The sequence below is a fragment of the Oncorhynchus nerka genome, linkage group LG7, assembly GCF_034236695.1.
Source record: "Oncorhynchus nerka isolate Pitt River linkage group LG7, Oner_Uvic_2.0, whole genome shotgun sequence".
NCBI lineage: Eukaryota > Metazoa > Chordata > Actinopteri > Salmoniformes > Salmonidae > Oncorhynchus > Oncorhynchus nerka.
The window spans coordinates 27174349-27194746 of NC_088402.1; the positions used below are offsets into that span (position 1 = coordinate 27174349).

General features: G+C 41.3%; 1 protein-coding gene across 1 annotated transcript; it reads left to right on the forward strand.

Moving 5' to 3' along the window:
• Positions 1–19732, forward strand: LOC115131399 (mediator of RNA polymerase II transcription subunit 10). Its single transcript, XM_029663104.2, has 4 exons — positions 1–275; positions 1366–1449; positions 18399–18501; positions 18985–19732. The coding sequence occupies exons 1-4, from the start codon at positions 154–156 to the stop codon at positions 19078–19080; spliced, it is 405 nt and encodes a 134-aa protein (XP_029518964.1). The 5' UTR covers positions 1–153; the 3' UTR covers positions 19081–19732.
• Positions 19733–20398: the final 666 nt, after the last annotated feature.

Sequence of the window (20398 nt, forward strand, 5' to 3'; positions counted from 1 at the left end):
CCCTTGTGGCTGTGGTAACTAGTGACGACCCCATGGGGGTCTGGGAAGTGATTAGCATTGTGATGAATTGATAAAAGGCTTTGTCTGGGGTTTTATATTTTCACAAATATTTTATGTTTATGAGAAATGAACACATAACGGTTTGTTGGGGACATGGCTGAGAAATTTGATAACCTCGAGGAGCATCTCGAGAAGTTCGTTGAAAATATTCGACAGATGGGAATTATCGTTAGCGACTTTCAACCTAGCAGTCAAACAGGACTCAACCAAAAACTGTAAGTGATGCCAGTTAGCTAGCTAGGTGTTTCTAGTATTACTAGCCATCATAGCTAGCCACTTAAAGATGTTACTACTAACTCCCCAAGTTATCAATACACGAGTTGTTTACAAAAGTAAAATTATGGTTAACCAATGCTAGCTAGCCTCCACATAGTTAAGTTAGTTAGCTACGTTGATAGCTAGTTAGTACAGTCAATGTCATAGACCAGGGATGGGCAACTCCAGTCCTGGGGGCCGGAGTGGTGTCACACTTTATAAAAAGCGGAAGATCATAATTAGTTTATTTAAATGGAGTCAGGCGTGTTAGTTAAATGTAAATGTAAATGTTAGTTGGAAGTGGGGAAAAAGTGACACCAGCCCCCCGAGGACTAAAGTTGCACATCGCGGTCATAGACACACAAAAGGGTATAAAAGACTGTACATATTATTTTCTTTAACGTTTATTTAACTAGACAAGTCAGTTAAGAACAAATTATTATTTACAATGACTGCCTACCAAAAGGCAAAAGGTCTCCTGTAGGGACAGGGACTGGGATTAAAAAACGCATCACAAGAGAGACACCACAACACTACATAAAGAGAGACCTAAGACAACATAGCGTGATAGCAACACATGACAACAACATAGTAGCAGCAACATAACATGACAGCAGCAGAAAACATGGTACGAACATCATTGGGCACAGACAACAGCACAAAGGGCAAGAAGGTAGAAACAACAATACATAACGCAAAGCAGCCACAACTGTCAGTAAGAGTGTCCATGATTGAGTCTTTGAATGAAGAGTGAAAACTGTCCAGTTTGAGTGTTTGTTGCAGCAGGTTCCAGTCGCTAGCTGCAGTCAACTGAAAAGCGGAGCGACCCAGAGATATGTGTGCTTTGGTGACCTTCAACAGAATGTGGCTGTCAGAACAGGTGGAGGATGAGGGCTGCAGTAGGTATCTCCTTGCATACAGAGATGACCAGTTTACAGACTAGGTTAAACGCTGACAGTCATGTTGAGGTAGTAAGTTAGTTGTATGGTAGTTGTGGTTGATGATTTTGCCTGCTAGTTGTTGAAACTTCTCTACTCCTGTGCATTTCAGAAACTACATGATCACGGGACTGCAGGACATTGAGAAATGTCGCCAGCAGCTACATGAGATTAACGTTCCTCTCGAGGCTTTTGAGTGAGTAGATGTTCCAACTTAAACATACACTTTCCATGTCTAGATCTGTAGTTTACTTTTGAAAGCCTGGGGAAGTTCTCAGGAAGATGATGGAAACTAGTGACACTAGGGTTGGACGATTTTACCAACGAGCACACAGCAGGGCGTCATGCCAATTGGCCTATTCCCTTTTCCCCATAGCCTAAATGTTCAATACATATAAGGTAGTTAGAATATTAACATAAGGCAAGAGGACAATGTAGATTGTACAAAGAGAGGAGAGATCCAAAGCAGTGCAAATTGTAAGACAGTGCCTACTGTGATCCCCCCCCCCTCCAATGTCTGATGATCATGGGCCTTTTACAGCGGACACTCCGTCGTCTGGCTTATTGTTTTAAAATCGTCATTTCCCTTTTTCTCCCCAATCCCCATTCGATTTGAATTTGACTTGTTGGCTTAGGCATAACCTACTCTTTCATAATTATCCATCAAATTAATCTATAGGCCTAACAGTGTTCCTACTCAGACATTTGTTTGAAAATAGCCTAAATAAAAACATAATATAGTTATGAGAGAGAGATGGACTAATCGAATAGGAAGTATAAACACACATGGTACGTTTCTGCGTTACTTGACCAAAGTGTTGGCAAAGTAAATTGTGCCGTCAGAAAATCCCTCCTTGCAATCCAAACAGCCAATAATATATGCCAGCACACAGGCTACTGTCAATAAGTTGCAGTAAATGTTACTTTGACAAGTTAAAATGATAAACTAATATTTGTAATATTGTCAGTGTTTATTATAGTAATATTGTCAGTGTTTATTATAGTAATATTGTCAGTGTTTATTATAGTAATATTGTCCGTGTTTATTAATGTCCCGCACAACAGGCAATCGGTCATATGCTCCCGCAGCAGCACTTTCAAAAAGCGCGACCAATAAATGAATTAATGATGAGTCGGTGTCTGAGTTGTCTCAAACATTATTTTCAATAACTTATGAATTGTGCATTCATGTAAAAGATAAACAAATGATTATTTAGCACAAAATCAAAATGTATTAGTCACATACATGTTTAGCAGATGTTATTGCGGGTTTAGCGTAGTGTTTGTGTCTTTAGCTCCAACAGTGCAGTAATATCTAACAATTTCACAACAATACACACATCTAAGTAGAGGAATGGAATTAAGAATCTATAAATATGTGGACGAGCAATGTCAGAGCGGCATAGACTAAGATACAGTAGAATAGAATACAGTATGAGATGAGTAATGTAAAATATGTAAACATTATTAAAGTGACTAGTGTTCTATTTATTAAAGTGGCCAGTGATTTCAAGTCTATGTATATAGGCAGCAGCCTCTAATGTGTTACTGATGGCTATTTAACAGTCTGATGGCCTTGAGATAGAAGCAGTTTTTCAGTCTTCCGGTCCCAGTTTTGATGCACCTGTACTGACCCCTGCCTTCTGGATGATAGTGGGGTGAACGGGCAGTTGCTCGGAGGTTTAATGTCCTTGATGATTTTCCCTTCCTGTACACATCTGTTGCTTTAGATGTCCTGGAGGGCGGGTAGTTTGCCCCCAGGGATGCGTGGAGAGCCCTGCGGTTGTGAGCGGTGCAGTTGCTGTACCAGGTGGTGATACAGCCCGGCAGGATGCTCTCAATTATGCATCTGTAAAAGTTTTTAAGGGGTTTTAGGTGCCAAGACACATTTCTTCAGCCTCCTGAGGTTGAAGAGGCGCTGTTGCACCTTCTCACCACACTGTCTGTGTGGATGGACCATTTCAGTTTGCCAGTGATGTGTATGCAGAGGAACTTGGAGCTTTCCACCTTCTCCACTGCGGTCCCATCAATTTGGATTAGGGGGGTGCTCCCTCAGCTGTTTCCGAAGTCTACAATCATCTCCATTTTTTTGTTTATGTTGAGTGAGAGGTTATTTCCCTGGCATCACACTCTCAGAGCCCTTACCTCTTCCCTGTAGGCTGTTTCGTCATTGTTGGTAATCAAACCTACTACTGTTGTGTCATCTGCAAACTTGATGATCGAGTTAGAGGTGTGCGTTGCCACACAGTCATGGGTGAACAGGGAATACAGAAGGGGGCTGAGCACGCACCCTTGTGGGGCCCCAGTGTTGAGGATCAGCGAAGTGGAGGTGTTGTTTCCTACCCTCACCACCTGGGGGTGAATTGTCAGGTCCAGGACCCAGGGCCTTGAGTTTATTGATGATATTGGAGGGTACTATGGTGTTGAATGCAGAGCTGTAGTCAATGAGCAGCATTCTTACATTGGTATTCCTCTTATCCAGATGGGATAGGGCAGTGTGCAGTGCGATGGCGATTGCATCGTGTTAAATGTCTTACTCACGTCGGTCACGGAGAAGGAGAGCCCACAGGCCTTGGTATCTGGCTGCGTCGGTGGCATTGTGTTATCCTCAAAGCGGGTGAAAAAGGTGTTTAGCTTGTCTGGAAGCAAGACGTCAGTGTCCGCAACATGGCTGGTTTTCTTTTTGTAGTCCGTGATTGTCTGTAGACCCTGCCACATAAGTCTTGTGTTTGAGCTGTTGAATTGCGACTCCACTTTGTCCCTATACTGACGTTTTGCCTGTAACATTCTTTCTAGCACTTGAATGAACATTGGCTTAGGCCAGGGGTCCCCAAACTTTTTCCTGTGAGGGCCACATAACTTTTCCCTTCTCTGATGGGGGGCCGGTGTCAGTTTGTAACAGAAAAAGTGTGACGATCGTAGGGGAGCTTAAAAAATTGATTGTTTTCCAGAAAGCCACACATAACCAAATAACCCTTTCCAGGTTCTTTACAGAAAAAAAGTCAGGAAACAAATAATAACACTATTAATGAAATAAATAATAACTAAATAACCCTCTCTGAGTTCTTCACAGAAAAAACAGGAAATAAATAATAACTAAATAACTCTCTCTGGGTTCTTCATAGAAAAAAAAGCCATGGAACATTAACTTTCTGTCGTGCCATGCACAATCTTAACAGATAAAAGTTCAGCTCAGTTGTCAGAGCAGAATCTCTCTGACACATATGAGCAGTCTCTTAAAGTTCTTGTGTTCCTTCCTTATAATCCTTTTGTAGGTTCCAGTAGGCTTGTAGACACCGCTGTTTGCAGCTCTCTCTCATCAACTTCCCTGTGAAAACCACAAAAGAAGCAGGTTGAGAAACTGAACTAAGTGATACAGCACCTACACAGCACAATACATTTCACTACCAGTATGGTTGTAAAGATGGATTTTATCCCAGTAGATTTTATTATGATTATATTTGTTTATGCTCAGAATGACTCATTCAAGTCAGAAAAGTGAGCTTACCTATGTATGTTCATCAGTGTGAACTGTGGGCCTGCATCTGGCTGGTGAGAAGTTGAATATCAGGTTCCATTCTAGTTACAGCCAGTCTCAAGCACTGATGCAAATGTTCATCTGTCAATCTTGATCTCATCGGGGTTTTCAGCAGTTTCATGCGAGAAAGGTTTTCTCGCAGATATACGTGCTGCCAAAAACTGTGGACATTTTCATTGCGTGTTTTTTTGATGTTTGGATATGTGTCGTTTGGGAGGGCGGCATAGAAGTCAATGAGACTGTTGGGCTTGAATGCGTCTTTCAGAACATCACAGTTCTGTAACTCAGCCAACTCAAACTGATATGAAGGCTGGGCTTCATCAATGTCGGCAACAAAGGGGTTCTGAAAAAGACGGATTTCTTTTGCATGAACATGTAGTTCACTGAATCGCACACCGAACTCCGCCTTCAGCATTTCCAGTGCTTCCACGCACTTTTCAGCTGGGAACGGGACCGCTGGGTTCTCTGTCGACAGGTTTTGGGTAGCAGGAAGATGGACGAAGTTGCGCTTTTCACTTGTTCCAAAAGCAGCGCTAATTTCACCTCAAATGCTTTTATGTGTGAATACATGTCGCAAATGAGTTTCCCCGCCTTGTAGCTGCAAGTTAAGGCTGTTAAGTATTTCTGTCACGTCTGTTAAAAATGCGAGGTGCCATTTCCATTCTGGGTCGATCAGCTCTGGGACCGTTTTCTCTTTTAAATGAAGAAATGCGTTAATTTGGGTAGCAGCTCGTAAAACGCCTCAAAACTCTGCCCCGGCTCAGCCATCGGACCTCTGTGTAGTACAGCACATCTCCGTGCGTAGACTCAGTTCAGACAGGAATTCTTGGAACTGCCTGTGTTTAAGTCCCTTTGCTCTGATGAAGTTTATGCACGACACCACAACCTTCATTACAGAATCCCACTTCAACACTTTGCAGCACAGTGCTTGCTGGTGAATTAGGCAGTGGACTCGTAGCGGGCGGTGAGACCCCTTTTTCCAACTCCCGGTTCATGCGTCCTATTAGACCGCGAGTTTCGCCCACCATGCTAGGAGCCCCGTCAGTCGTGATGCTAGCTAGCTTTGACCAGTCCAGGTCCAACCTCTCCATGGTTTGGCACACTTTGTCAAAAATATCCTCTCCCGTTGTAGTCCCTTTGAGACTTTGGAGGGCTGCCAGCTCCTCGCATATCTCAAAGTTTGCGCTAACTCCACAAATAAAAATGAGCAGTTGCGCTGTGTCTTGCACGTCCGTGCTCTCATCCAGTGCTAATGAAAAAAGTCAAATTCTTTCGTCTTCTGCTGCAGCTGGGCATATACATTACTCCCGATTTCTTCAACGCGTCTGGTGATTGTACTCGCCGACAGACTTACGGCATTAAATGCATCTTTCTTCTCGGGACACACCTCCTCCGCGACAGCATCCATACATTTCTTAACAAACTCTCCGTCAGTGAAAGGCTTACCGCTTCTTGCTATCAGTTTAGCAACCCGAAAGCTGGCCCGAACGGATGCCTGGTTCAGCTGAGCTTGGCGTACAAATGTATTCTGCTGAGATAGTAGTCCACTTTTTAGCTTTGAGAGTTTGTCTGCTCGTATTTGGCCTTGCAAGCTATCGTACTTGTCTTTGTGACGGGATTCATAGTGTCGGCGAAGATTGTATTCTTTGAATACCGCCACCGTCTCTTGACAGATGAGACAAACAGCCTTTTCTTTGCATTGAACAAAAAAAAAATTGTTTGTCCACTGCAGGTTAAATACCCTGCATTCTGAATCAATTTTTCTCTTACCTAACCTTTTCGCCATTATTCCGTTCTCTCTTTGACAGGGCCGGGCCTAGGATTTTTTTTCTGGAGGCCAAATAGGAAAAAAATTCGATAGCGTCTCTGGTATTGTTCAGAGGGCCGGGCCAAATGTGCTGACGGGCCGTAGTTTGGTGACCACTGGCTTAGGCTAAAAATGAATAAGTCTATTATCTTTAGGCTATGCCTTTTTCCCTATCAAACGGTACAAATCCTAAATATACACCTTTTTTTCTCCGCCATCTACACACAATACCCCATAATGACAGTGAGAACATGTTTTTAGATTTAAAAAAAAAAAAATGTATTGAAAATGAAATATCTAATTTACATAAGTATTCACACCCCTGTGTCAATACATGTTAGAATCAACTTTGGCAGCGATTACAGTTGAGTCTTTCTGGGTAAGTCTCTAAGAGCTTTGCACACCTGCATTGTGCGTTATTTGCACATTATTCATTAAACAATTTTTCAAGCTCTGTCAAGTTGATCGTTGTTAGACAGCCATTTTCACGTCTTGCCTTATAGTTTCAAGCCAATTTTAAGTGTTTTAGGTTATTGTCCTGCTGAAAGATGAATTTCTCACAGTGTGTTGGAAAATGGACTGAACCAGGTTTTCTTCTAGGGTTTTCCCTTTACTTAGATCTATTCAGTTTCTTTTTATTTTAAACTCCCTAGTTCTTGCCGATGACAAGCATATCCATAACATGATGTAGCCGACGATCATGCTTGAAAATATAACATGTGATACTCGGTGTTGTGTTGGATTTGCCCCCAAACATAACTCTTTGTATTCAGGACATCAAGTTCAATTCTTTGCCACATTTTTTGCAGTTTTACTTTAGTGCCTTATTGCAAACGGGATGCATGTTATGAATAATTGTATTATGTACAAGCTTCCTTGTCATTCTTAGTATTGTGGAATAACTACAGTTTCCTCAGTTTTCTCCTATCACACCCATAATACTTTAACTTTTTTAAAGTCACCATTGGCCTCACAGTGAAATCCTTAAGCGGTTTCCTTCCTCTCTGGCAACTGTCGTATCTTTGGCTATGCCGGATTAAGTGATATGACATGCTATTCTATAAAATAATTTATCTGTAATTAATATTACCTTATTTAAGCTAATCAGGTAGATAATTAACTAGAAAGTCGGGGCACCACTAAATAATGTTTATAGAGCTGTTATCTACCGAATAAACTCTTAAAGACCTAGTCATCTTTTACGTCAGTAGCAGTCTATTTAATCCTCACCTTATTTAGTCTCATCTGAAAGTTGTAAATTCTTGGTTATCTTCACAAACCCTGGCTAACAAGTTGAATCAGCAATACAACATTTGGTTTAATTATGAATAAGAGTTCAAAGTTCATACCAAGTTGCCATTCTATATGCTCATGCTATATTCTGGCTGGTATAGTCGAAATTCATCCTTCCGGTATGTAGGTCGTCACCTTCACATTGAAATTCAATGCTAATTTCATTAGGTTCTAAGGTTGACTTAGTTCCTTAGGTGGTCTTTGTCCTTTCAACGTTGGGACCTCAAGTACACACGTCCTTGGAACATCTTATTATCTGAGCCCTTTTAACGTAGGTCTGTCACCCTAACGTCCTCGCAACAGAAAGTTACATTTACGTCAAAAGCTTTATATATCGGAGGGGAGAGAAGGGCGTGTTTCATAGTTTATAACCAATGTCTGTTCACATGGGTAGGGCCACTGAGTTGAGCCCTAGTTCACTCATGAAAACCCAATTCTCTCATTTGGAAGCTAAAATTACATTTAATCTTTTCACAAATAGTTTCATATTTAAACGTTTAAATTGCGCAACAATTCCATGTGAATCTGACAACTCGAATGTGTAGATTTTCCAAGATACAGTTTGTCGTCCTATCATCAGTAATAATGTCTCAGACGCCAACTGATCTGGCATCAAATTCATTTAGTACCAACGCATATTTTCAGCTGGTTGGATTACCGAAACATGGTTCCATTCCCATCTTTTGATGTCACCAGATTCTCTCTCAATGTTAACCAAGGGATTTTCAATAGTCACATCGGTAGAGTAGAGAGAGGAAAAAGGGGAAAGGTATTTATGGGGGGTCATAAACCTCCCCCACTCAGGCCAACTTCATGACACAACTAAGTTAGGAAGGACGCCTGTATCTTTGTAGTAACTGAGTGTATTTATAGACCTTCGAAATTGTCATCTAGTAACTTCACCATGCTCAGATATATTCAATGTCTGCTTTTTAAGATGTTTATCCATCTACTAATAGGTGCCCTTTGCGAGTCATTGGAAAACCTCCCTGGTCTTTGTGGTTGGATCAGTGTTTGAAATTCAGTGCTCAATTGAGATGCCTTACACATAATTGTAAGTGTGGGGTAGAGAGATGAGGAAGTCATAAAAAAAACCTGTTAAACACTATTATTGCACACAGAGTGAGTCCATGCAATTTATTATGTGGCTTGTTAAGCAAATGTTTACTCCTGAACTCATTAGGCTTGCCATAACAAAGGGGTTGAATACTTGACTCAATACATTTAAGCTTTTGATTTGTTATTAGTTTGTAAACGTTTCCAAAAACACAATTCCACTTTGACATTATGGGGTATTGTGTATAGGCCAGTGACACAAAATCTCAATTGTAATCAATTTTGAATGTGGAAAAAGTCAAGGGGTATGAATACTTTCTGAAAGCTGTTAAATAGCCTAAACAAAATAAGTATGAAAATAACATACACACAAAAACTGTTTTTTAGATTTGTTTTGCTAATATAGCTATATCTCAAATGCAATTACATTTACCCAGATATTCAGACTAGAGGTCGACCGATTAATCGGAACGGTATTTTTGGGCGCCGATTTGCCGACTTTTTAAAAATTATTTGTATTTATTTATTATGTATTATTTTTTTTTAATATATTTTTTTTACACCTTTTATTTAATCTTTATTTAACTAGGCAAGTCGGTTAAGAACACATTCTTATTTTCAATGACGGCTTAGGAACAGTGGGTTAACTGCCTTGTTTAGGGGCAGAACGACAGATTTTCACCTTGTCAGCTCGGGGGATCCAATCTTGCAACCATAACTAGTCCAACGCAATAACGACCTGCCTCTTTCTCGTTGCACTCCACAAGGAGGCTGCCTGTTATGCAAATGCAGTAAGCCAAGGTAAGTTGCTAGCTAGCATTAAACTTCTAAAAAACAATTAATCATAATCACTAGTTAACTACACATGGTTGATGCTATTACTAGATATTATCTAGCGTGTCCTAAATTGCATATAATCTGACTGAGCATACAAGTATCTGACTGAGCGGTGGTAGGCAGAAGCAGGCGCGTAAACATTCATTCAAACAGCACTTTCGTGCGTTTTGCCAGCAGCTCTTCATTGTCAAGGATGACTAAGCCTATCAACTCCCGAGATGATGAGGCTCGTGTAACCGAAGTGAAATGGCTAGCTAGTTAGCGCACGCTAATTGTCGATGTGTTCCTGGTTCGAGCCCAGGGAGGAGCGAGGAGAGGGACGGAAGCTATACTGTTACACTGGCATTCTCATGTTCTGAGCAAGGACCTGAAACGTTAGCTTTCTTACATGGCACATATTTTACATGGAACATATTGCACTTTTACTTTCTTCTCCAACATTTTGTTTTTGCATTATTTAAAACAAATTGAACATGTTTCATTATTTATTTGAGGCTAAATTGATTTTATTGATGTATTATATTAAGTTAAAATAACTGTTCATTCAGTATTGTTGTAATTGTCATTATTACAAATAAATAAATAAATAAAATCGGCCGATTTAATCGGTATCGGCTTTTATGGTCCTCCAATAATCGGTATCGTTGTTGAAAAATCATAATCTGTCGAACTCTAATTCAGACCCAGTACTTTGTTGAAGCAGCATCAAGTCTTCTTGGGTATGATGCTTCAAGCTTGGCTGGATGGGGAGTGTTGCTGCACAGCTATTTTCAGTTCTCTTCAGAGAAGTTTGATGGGGTTCAATTCTGGGCTCTGGCTGGGCCACTCGAGGAAATTTAGAGACTTGTCCCGAAAGCCACTCCTGCATTGTCTTGGCTGTGTGCTTAGGGTCGTTGTCCTGATGGAAGGTGAACCTTCGCCCCAGTCTGAGGTGCTGAGCTCTCTGGAGCAGGTTTTCATCAATGATCTGTACTTTGTTCCATTCATCTTTCCCTAGAACCTGACTAGTCTCCCAGGCCCTGCTGCTGAAAAACATCCCTATAGCATGATGCTGCCACCACCATGCTTCACTGTAGGGATGTTGCCAGGTTTCCTCCAGACATGGCGCTTGGCCTTAAGTCTTTGGGCTGAAATCTTGTTTTCATCAGCCCAGATGATCTTGTTTCTCATGATCTGAGAGTCTTTAGGTACTTTTAGGCAAACTCCAAGCGGGCTGCCATGTGCCTTTTACTGAGGAGTGGCTACCTTCTGGCCGCACTACCATAAAGGCCTGATTGGTGCAGTGCTGCAGAGAAGGTTGTCCTTCTAAATGTTTCTTCCATCTCCACAGTGGAACTCCAGAGCTCTGTCATAGTGACCATCAGGTTCTTGGTCACCTCCCTTACCAAAGCCCTTGTCACACGATTGTTCAGTTTGGCCGGGAGGCCAGCTCTAGGATGAGTCTTGGAGGTTTCAAACTTCTTCGATTTAAGAATGATTGAGGTCACTGTGTTCTTGGGGACCTTCAGAAATGTTTTAGTACGCAGAAATGTTTTGGGACCCTTCCCCAGATCTCTGCCTCGACACAGTCTTGTCTCAGAGCTTTACAGACAATTCCTTCGACCTCATGGCTTGGTTTTTGCTCTGACATGCACTGTCAACTGTTTGTATTTTTACTATTTTCTACATTGTAGAATAATAGTGAAGACATCTAAACTATGAAATAATACATATGGAATCATGTAGTAACCAAAAAAGTGTTAAACAAGTTAATTTGTGGAATTTCTTTCCTTCATCAGGTGTTTGAGCCAATCAGTTGTACACAGAAGATAGGCCTATTTTGTAAAATACCAAGTCCATATTATGTCAAGAAAAGCTCAAATAAGCAAAGAGAAACAACAGTCCATCATTACTTTAAGACATACAGAAAAAGTTTCTTCAAGTGCAGTTGCAAATTCCATCAAGCGCTATGATGAAACTGGCTCTCGCGAGGAGGAATGGAAGACCCAGAGTTACTTCTGCTGCAGAGTTACCAGCCTCAGAAATTGCAGCCCAAATAAATTCTTCACCGAATTCAAGTAACAGACACATCTCAACATCAAGTGTTCAGAGGAGATTGCGTAAATCAGGCCTTCATTGTCCAATTATCCAATTGAAACCACTACTAAAGGACACCAAAAAGAAGAAGATACTTGCTTTGGCCAAGAAACATGAGCAATGGACATTAGACCTGTGGAAATGTAGCCTTTGGTCTGGAGTCAAAATTTTAGATTTTCGGGTTTCAATCACGTGTCTTTGTGAGATGTGGTGTGGGTGAACGGATGATCTCTTCATGTGTAGTTCCCACCATGAAGCATGGAGGAGGAGAAGCAGCCAACAAGTGCTCAGCATATGTGGGAACTCCAAGACTGTTGGAAAAGCATTCCAGGTGAAGCTGGTTGAGAGAATTCTAAGAGTGTGCAAAGCTGTCATCAAGGCAAAGGGTGGATATTTGAAGAATCTCAAATATATTTTGATTTGTTTTAACACATGATACATGATTCCATATGTGTTATTTCATAGTTTTGGTGCCTTCACTATTATTCTACAATGTAGAAAATAGTAAAAAGAAAAAAAAACTGAAATGAGTAAGTGTTCTTAAACTTTTGACCGGTAGTGTAGACCGTTATGGGCTTTTCCAAATCATGTCCAGTCAATTTAATTTTCCACAGGTGGATTCCAATCCAGTTGTAGAAACATCTCAAAGATTTTCAATTGAACCAGGATGAATCTGAGCTTAATTCCAAGTCTTATAGCAAAGGGGCTGAATACTTAAGTAAATTAGGTATTTGTGTGTTTTTTTCTTTTTTATGTGCAAAAAATTCTAAAAATCTGTTTTTGCTTTGTCATTATGGGCTATTGTGTGTAACACAAACTCACCCTATTCCGTACAAATGTGCGCAACGTGACATTCAAATGAGGCAGGAAAGAACTAATGGGACTGTAGCGACTGTTGACTTCATAATCTGGGGTGTGAATTACGTTTATATTCAAGCGTTGATCGACATGGTAATGGCTCTCTAGTATTGGAGAAGTTGAAAAAACTGACCCTCCGTTACATCATGTAGTGTAACGTACAGCAAGCATAAAGCAACTATTTCTGTCTTACAATCTCTCTCCACCAGGTGTAGCACTTCTCTCATCCTTTAAAAACAAGAAATGGACAGTGACGGGGGTAAAGGGGGGGATACCTAATCATTTTTTGCGTCATCACCGCATGCGATCATCATTCTCAAAGCCGCTGTTTACTTCTAAGATCATTTTAGCACCGCCCTAAAAACCCCATTCAAATTCGACACAAACCTTCAAATAGGTATGTAGTGACACATATAAACTCTTTATAGTGTTTATTTACATTTTAGAGGCGATAAATTGGACAGATCGAGTGAAAAACAGCAGTTTTCCCACACGACATCTGTCCTTCTCACTATCACGCATTAGTTTAGCTTAGAAGGTCAGCATCCCGGAGTCACCTCTTCACTGTTGACATTGAGATTGGTGTGTTGCGGGTGCTATTAAATGAGTATGGTGTGTAGATATTTAAATTTAAAAAAATGTAACTCAATGTTAGAACAAGGCTATAAAATAACAATGTGGGAAGAGGGGTCTGAATACTTTCCTAAGGCACTGTATAATATTAGTTTTTAAAAGTTAAGCTAATATACAGTGAGGGAAAAATGTATTTGATCCCCTGCTGATTTTGTACGTTTGCCCACTGACAAAGAAATGATCAGTCTATCATTTTAATGGTAGGTTTATTTGAATAGTGAGAGACAAAATAACAACAACAAAAAACGCAAAACGCATATCAAAAATGTTATAAATTGATTTGCATTTTAATTTCATTTTTGACATGCGTTTTCCCACCCCCACCATCCAGCTGAAACAAGCAGAGCGTCGCAAGAAAGTCTCCATTGAAGTTTTAACCAGGTAGGTCAGTTGAGAACAAGTTCTCAGTTACAACTGCAACCTGGCCAAGATAACGCAAAGAAGTGCGACAAAAACAACACAGAGTTACACATAAATAAATGTACAGTCAATAACACAATAGAAAAAGAAATGTACAGTGTGTACAAATGTAGGGAGGTAGGGCAATAAATAGGCCATAGAGGTGAAAATAATTACAATTTTAGCATTAACAGTGATAGATGTGCAAGTAGAGATACTGGGGTGCAAAAGCGCAAGAGGGTAAGTAAATATATGGGGATGAGGTAGTCGGGTGCGCTATTTACAGATGGGCTGTGTACAGGTACAGTGATCGGTAAGCTGCTCTGGCAGCTGATTATTAAAGTTAGGGAAGGAGATATAGGACTCCAGTTTCAGAGATTTTTGCATTTCGTTACAGTCATTGGCAGCAGAGAACTGTAAGGAAAGGTGGCCAATGGAAGTGTTGGCTTTGGAGATGACCAGTGCAATATACCTGCTGGAGCGCGTGCTACGGGGTGGTGTTGCTATGGTGACCAGTGAGCTGAGATAAGGTGGGGCTTTACCTAGCAAGGACTTATAGATGACCTGGAGCCAGTGCTTTTGGCGATGGATATGTAGTGAGAGCCAGCCAACAAGAACATACAGGTCGCAGTGGTGGGTTGAATATGGAGCTTTGGTGATAAAACGGATGGCACTGTGATAGACTGTATCCAGTTTGCTGAGTAGAGTATCTTGTAAAATGACATCGCCGAAGTCCAGGGTCGGTAGGATAGTCAGTTTTACGAGGGTATGTTTGGCAGCATGAGTGAAGGAGGCATTGTTGTGAAATAGGAAGCCGATTCTAGATTTCATTTTGGGTTGGAGATGCATAATGTGAGTCTGGAAGGAGAGTTTACAGTCTAACCAGAAATCTAGGAATTTGTAGTTGTCCACATATTCTAGGTCAAAACCATCCAGAGTAGTGATGCTAGTTGGGCTGGAGGGTGCGGGCAGCAATCGGTTGAAGAGCATGCACATAGTTTTACTAGCATTTAGAAGCAGTTGGAGGCCACGGAAGGAGTGTTGTATGGCGTTGAAGCTCGTTTGGAGGTTTGTTAGCACAATCCAAAAAAGGGCCAGATGTATACAGAATGGTGTCGTCTGCGTAGAGGTGGATCAGAGAATCACCAGCAGCAAGAGCAACATCATTGATGTATACAGAAAAGACCCCATAGACTGCCAGAGGTCCGGACAACAGGCCCTCAGATTTGACACACTGAACTCTCTCTAAGAAGTAGTTGATGAACCAGGCGAGGCAGTCATTTGAGAAGCCAAGGCTATTGAGTCTGCCGATAAGAATGCGGTGATTGACAGAGTCGAGAGCCTTGGCCAGGTCGATAAAGACTGCTGCACAGTATGTCTTTTATCGATGGCCGTTATGATATCGTTTAGGACCTTGAGCATGGCTGAGGTGCACCCATGACCAGCTCGGAAACCAGATTGCATAGTGGAGAAGGTACGGTGGGATTCTAAATGGTCTGTGAGCTGTTTATTTACTTGGCTTTCGAAGATTTTAGAAAGGCAGGGCAGGATGGATTTACGTCTATAACAGTTTGAGTCTAGAGTGTCTCCCCCTTTGAAGAGGGGGATGACCGCGGCAGCTTTCCAATCTTTGTGGATCTCAGACGATACGAAAGAGCAGTTGAACAGGCTAGTAATAGGGGTTGCAACAATTTTGGCAGATAATTTTAGAGCGGGTCCAGATTGTCTTAGCCCAGCTGATTTGTAGGGATCCAGATTTTGCAGTTCTTTCAGAACATCAACTGTCTTGGTTTTGGTTGGAGAAGCGGGGGGGGGGGGGGTTTGAGTTGCTGCAGGGGGTGCTGAGATGTTGGCTGGGGTAGGGGCAGCCAGATAGAAAGCATGGCCAGCCTTGGTAAAATGCTTATTGAAATGATTGTAGATTTATCGGTGGTGACAATGTTTCCTATCCTCAGTGCAGTGGGCACCTGGGAGGAGGTGCTCTTATTCTCCATGGACTTTAGTGTCCCAAAACGTTTTGGAATTAATGCTACAGGAAGCAAATTTCTGTTTGAAAAATCTACCCTTAGCTTTCCTAACTGACTGAGTATATTGGTTCCTGACTTCCCCTGAAAAGTTGCATATCGCGATGAGGGGTGGTCATTTGACTGCTGAACCATTACTTACGCAGGCAATGAGGCAGTGATCGCTGAGATCCTGGTTGAATATAGCAGAGGTATATTTAGAGGGCAAGTTGGTCAGGATGATATCTAAGAGTGTGCCCATGGTTACGAATTTGGGGTTGTACCTGGTAGGTTCCTTGATACTTTGTATGAGATTGAGGGCATCTAGCTTAGATTGTAGTACGGCCGGGGTGTTAAGCATGTCCCAGTTTAGGTCACCTAACAGTACGAACTCTGAAGATCGATGCAGGGCGATCAATTCACATATGGTGTCCTGTGCACAGCTGGGGGATGAAGGGAGTCTATAACAAGTGGAATTGGTGAGAGACTTGTTTCCAGACAGGTGGATTTTTAAAAGTTTAAGCTCGATTTGTTTGGGCACAGACCTGGATAGTATGACAGAACTCTGCAGACTATCTTTGCAGTAGATTGCAACTCCGCCCCCTTTGGCAGTTCTATCTTGTTGGAAAATTTTATAGTTAGGGATGGAGATTTCAGGATTTTTGAAGGCCTTCCTAAGCCAGGATTCAAACACAGCTAGGACATCTAGGTTGGCGGAGTGTGCTAAAGTGGTGAATAAAACAAACTTAGGGAGGAGGCTTCTAATGTTAACATGCATGAAACCAATGCTTTTATGGTTACAGAAGTCAACAAATGAGAGTGACTGGGGAATGGGAGTGTTGTTGAGGGCTGCAGGGCCTGGGTTCACCTCTACATCACCAGAGGAACAGAGGAGGAGTAGGATAAGGGTACGGCTAAAGCCTAAAAGAACTGGTTGTCTAGTTCGTTCGGAACAGAGTTAAAGGAGCAGCTTTCTGGGCGCAGTTGAATAGATTCAAGGCATAATGTACAGACAAGGGAATGGTAGGAGGTGAGTAAGTAATCCTAGGCATTGATTGATGAGAGGGGTTTTGTCTCTAGAGGCACCATTTTAAGCCAGGTGGGGTAGAGGTCGACCGATTATGATTTTTTTTTAAACACCGAAACAGATTATTGGAGGGCCAAAAATAACTGATATTTAGTCTCAAATAAATAATGAAACATGTTCAATTTGGTTTAAATAATGCAAAACAGTGTTGGAGAAGAAAGTAAAAGTGCAATGTGCCATGTAAAAAAGGTTCAATTCCATTTAAAAACGTTTAAATTCCTTGCTCAGAACATGAGAACATATGAAAGCTGGTGGTTCCTTTTAACATGACTCTTCAATATTCCCAGTTAAGAAGTTTTAGGTTGTAGTTATTATAGGAATTTATAGGACTATTTCTCTCTAAACCATATGTATTTCATGTACCTTTGACTATTGGATGTTCTTATAGGCACTATAGTATTTGCACACAAGGACCAATTCAAATAGGCCAGGTCAAGAGGGGATGATAATAATAATTCAGTATTTTATTTATTTTTTATTACAGCTGTTAATGTTATTTTTTGGTGTACAAACACTTTTTCATATCAATATTGTACATACACGTGATTGTAAAGTTTGGTATATTTTGGTTTGGCCCATCGCGGGTTATCTGTATTTCCGTACCCCCTTATTGTTCTTTTTTGCCTGACCTTTGGCGAGCAAAGTTGTCCTTGGCTCTGAAATTGTTCAATATAAAACCGTGGTAATGTTACACAATGTGCTGTTATGCAACCACAAGTTTGTTACAATATGGACAATATAAAGATTTGTGGTAACAAGTTTCACAGAGCTCGATATGGTTATAACTTGATGCTACGAATGTGCTTTTTTCGCAAATGCGCTTTTGTTAAATCATCACCCGTTTGGCTATGTATTCTGTGATTCGATGATAAATTCACAGGCACCACATTGATTATATGCAACGCAGGACAAGCTAGTTAAACTATTGACTATATCATCAACCATGTGCAGTTAACTAGTGAAAATGTTAAGATTGATAGTTTTTTATAAGATAAGTTTAATGCTAGCTAGCAACTTACCTTGGCTCCTTGCTGCACTTGCGTAACAGGTGGTCAGCCTGCAACGCAGTCTCCTCGTGGATTGCAATATAATCGGCGTCCAAAAATACAGATTATGAGAACTTGAAATTGGACCTAATTAATTGGCCTTGCCGATTTAATCGGTAGACCTCTAGTGTGGGGGGTGGAACATAGGGGCTAGCTAAGGCATATTGAACAGGGCTGGAGGCTCTACAGTGAAATAAGACAAAAATGACTAACCAAAACGGCAATAGACCAGGCTTATTGACATTAGGGAAAGGCATGCATTTTGACTATCCGGATAGCCCCAAAAATATATTATTTTAATAGTGAAGTCCATCTCAAATGCCCATCCCTAGCTCTCATTCAAATGCAAAATCCAATAGTTAAGTTTTCGGAGGATGGCCACGCTAGACTATGGTGAGCATAACGGAAGGACAGTCACCCATGTACCAGCACTTTCTCTCCCTCAGATCTCCACTTGGTCACAGACCCTCAGCCTAACTCAACTGATGTAATGTTTTGTCTTGTGTTGTCAGATACATAGACCAGGGGCGTAACCCCCAGCTGTACACTAAGGAGTGTCTGGAAAGGGCCCTGGCCAAGAACGAGCAGGTCAAAGGAAAGATTGACACCATGACGGTAAGTGGCAGTAGATTCAAGCCTAATAACGGCCTAGAAATTGAAGATCGGTACTTTGAGGAAATTACTTAATGACAAATAGTCTTGGTTACACTTTTAGTCAAAGCCTTCTGGTACAATGCATTAGGGTGTGATTGTAAGGTAGCCTAGTGGTTAGAGTGTTTTGCCAGTAACCAAAAGGTTGCTGGAATGAATAGCTGACAAGGTAAAAATCTGTTGTTCTGCCCCTGAACATGGCAGTTAACCCACTGTTCCCCGGTAGGCCGTCATTGTAAATAACAATTTGTTCTTAACTGGCTTGTCTAGTTAAATAAAATAAAAAATATGTTTTAAATAATGCATTCTAAGATGTGTCCTAAGCATATACAGTATAACCCCATTATACTGTCTTATTACCATCAGAACCATAAAGATCCAGACTAAATAACAGTAAATCATCTACAGCTTCAATCTCTGACCCCTCTGTTCTGTCTTTGGTTGCAGAAATTCAAGAGCCTGCTGATCTCTGAGCTGGGGAAGGTGTTTCCAGAGGAGATGACCAAGTACAAGGCTATCCATGGAGATGACCCCCCCTCATAGTGACCCTTGACCTTTAATCCCCCTGACCCTTAACCCCCTGCTTAAAGCCACAGTGGGGTCTCACCCAGCAGGATCAATGAGTCAACCTGATGACATGTATTAATATTCAGGGAATATTCATGAAAAAAGTGTGTTGTTGACTTTGAGAAATAGATTGAGAGCGTGGTAGAGGTAGTTGGAGTAGCAATTCTTTGTTTATGATGTGGGAAGAGTAATGTGGCAAGGATGCTTTATGGATGGGTTCAAAAAAATCATAAAATGAGCTAGAGCTGATGATTTGATAGGAAGAACTGTCAGCCAGGAACATATTGCCTTTTTTCAGTTTCTTTTAGTTGTATTGGAAATATGACATTTTCTCAATCTGATATCTGGCAAACTGTTTCCTCATGCTGTGTTGAGATCCCACCTACAAGACGGACATAATGTTTATACTCATACAGAACCTTTTTTGTAAAGACTTAAACATCATTGTACAACACTGCAGACCTGGACTGTGACTCCGTTTTGTATCAAGCTCCGGTATCAAAAGGGGTCTTATTCATGGGCAAGAAACTAGCCCAGAGGTTTGCAACCCTCCAATTTGTTTTGATTTTATCTTGTTAGTTTTTGTTTTTGTTGTTTGTTTTGCAAATAAATGGGCTTGTGATTGAAAGATTAGTCAGGTATTTACTGCCATGCTAGCGCCTTGTAGATCACAATTCACGAACAGAGACTTACAATTAAAGTTCAATGTATAAGAAGTAAAGGCCTCAATGTCACATTATATTCTTTCATCCAAGGGTCAAATCACCAAGGACATTACATTGTAAGAGGTTGTGTTCAGTGGGCATTAAAGAAGGAAAAGGGATATTTTTTTCTTTTTAACCAACAGAATTTGTCAAATGGAAATGCTTTTCAATTTCTCTTTTCCATTTGGAAACATTCTCTCCCTACAGTATGTGGCCAGATCAGACCATCACCATGGTGAAGGGAGCACGCGAGCGCATACTTTCTGTGGTGTGGGGTTGTTCTGAGACAAATGCTCCAGAAGCGTGGAGCCTTCAGGACCAGGGAGCCGTCATCCGGGTAGGTCGTGGCCCAGCATGCTGCCTCCTGCTGGGGAAGAGAGACAGGGACACTCCCCCTGAGCCTGAAGACCAACTCCCTGGGGTGGGGGGGAGCAGGATGTTCCCTATTATTATGTCCAGTGAAGCAGGGTTTTTTATTCATCTTGAAGACTGGGAGCCTGGTCACCGGATTAGAAATATGAAGACAACGGGATAGAATGGAGACTTTAATGTTGACTACAAGACCTTAAGACAAAACACTGCAACCAATA

Bases quoted from the DNA above. Each gene is read 5' to 3' on its own strand.
- LOC115131399 (XM_029663104.2), top strand. From the start codon at position 154: ATGGCTGAGAAATTTGATAACCTCGAGGAGCATCTCGAGAAGTTCGTT. The intron at 276-1,365 runs GTAAGTGATGCC...TGTGCATTTCAG, and splicing joins ACAGGACTCAACCAAAAACT to AAACTACATGATCACGGGAC. The intron at 1,450-18,398 runs GTGAGTAGATGT...TTGTGTTGTCAG, and splicing joins GTTCCTCTCGAGGCTTTTGA to ATACATAGACCAGGGGCGTA.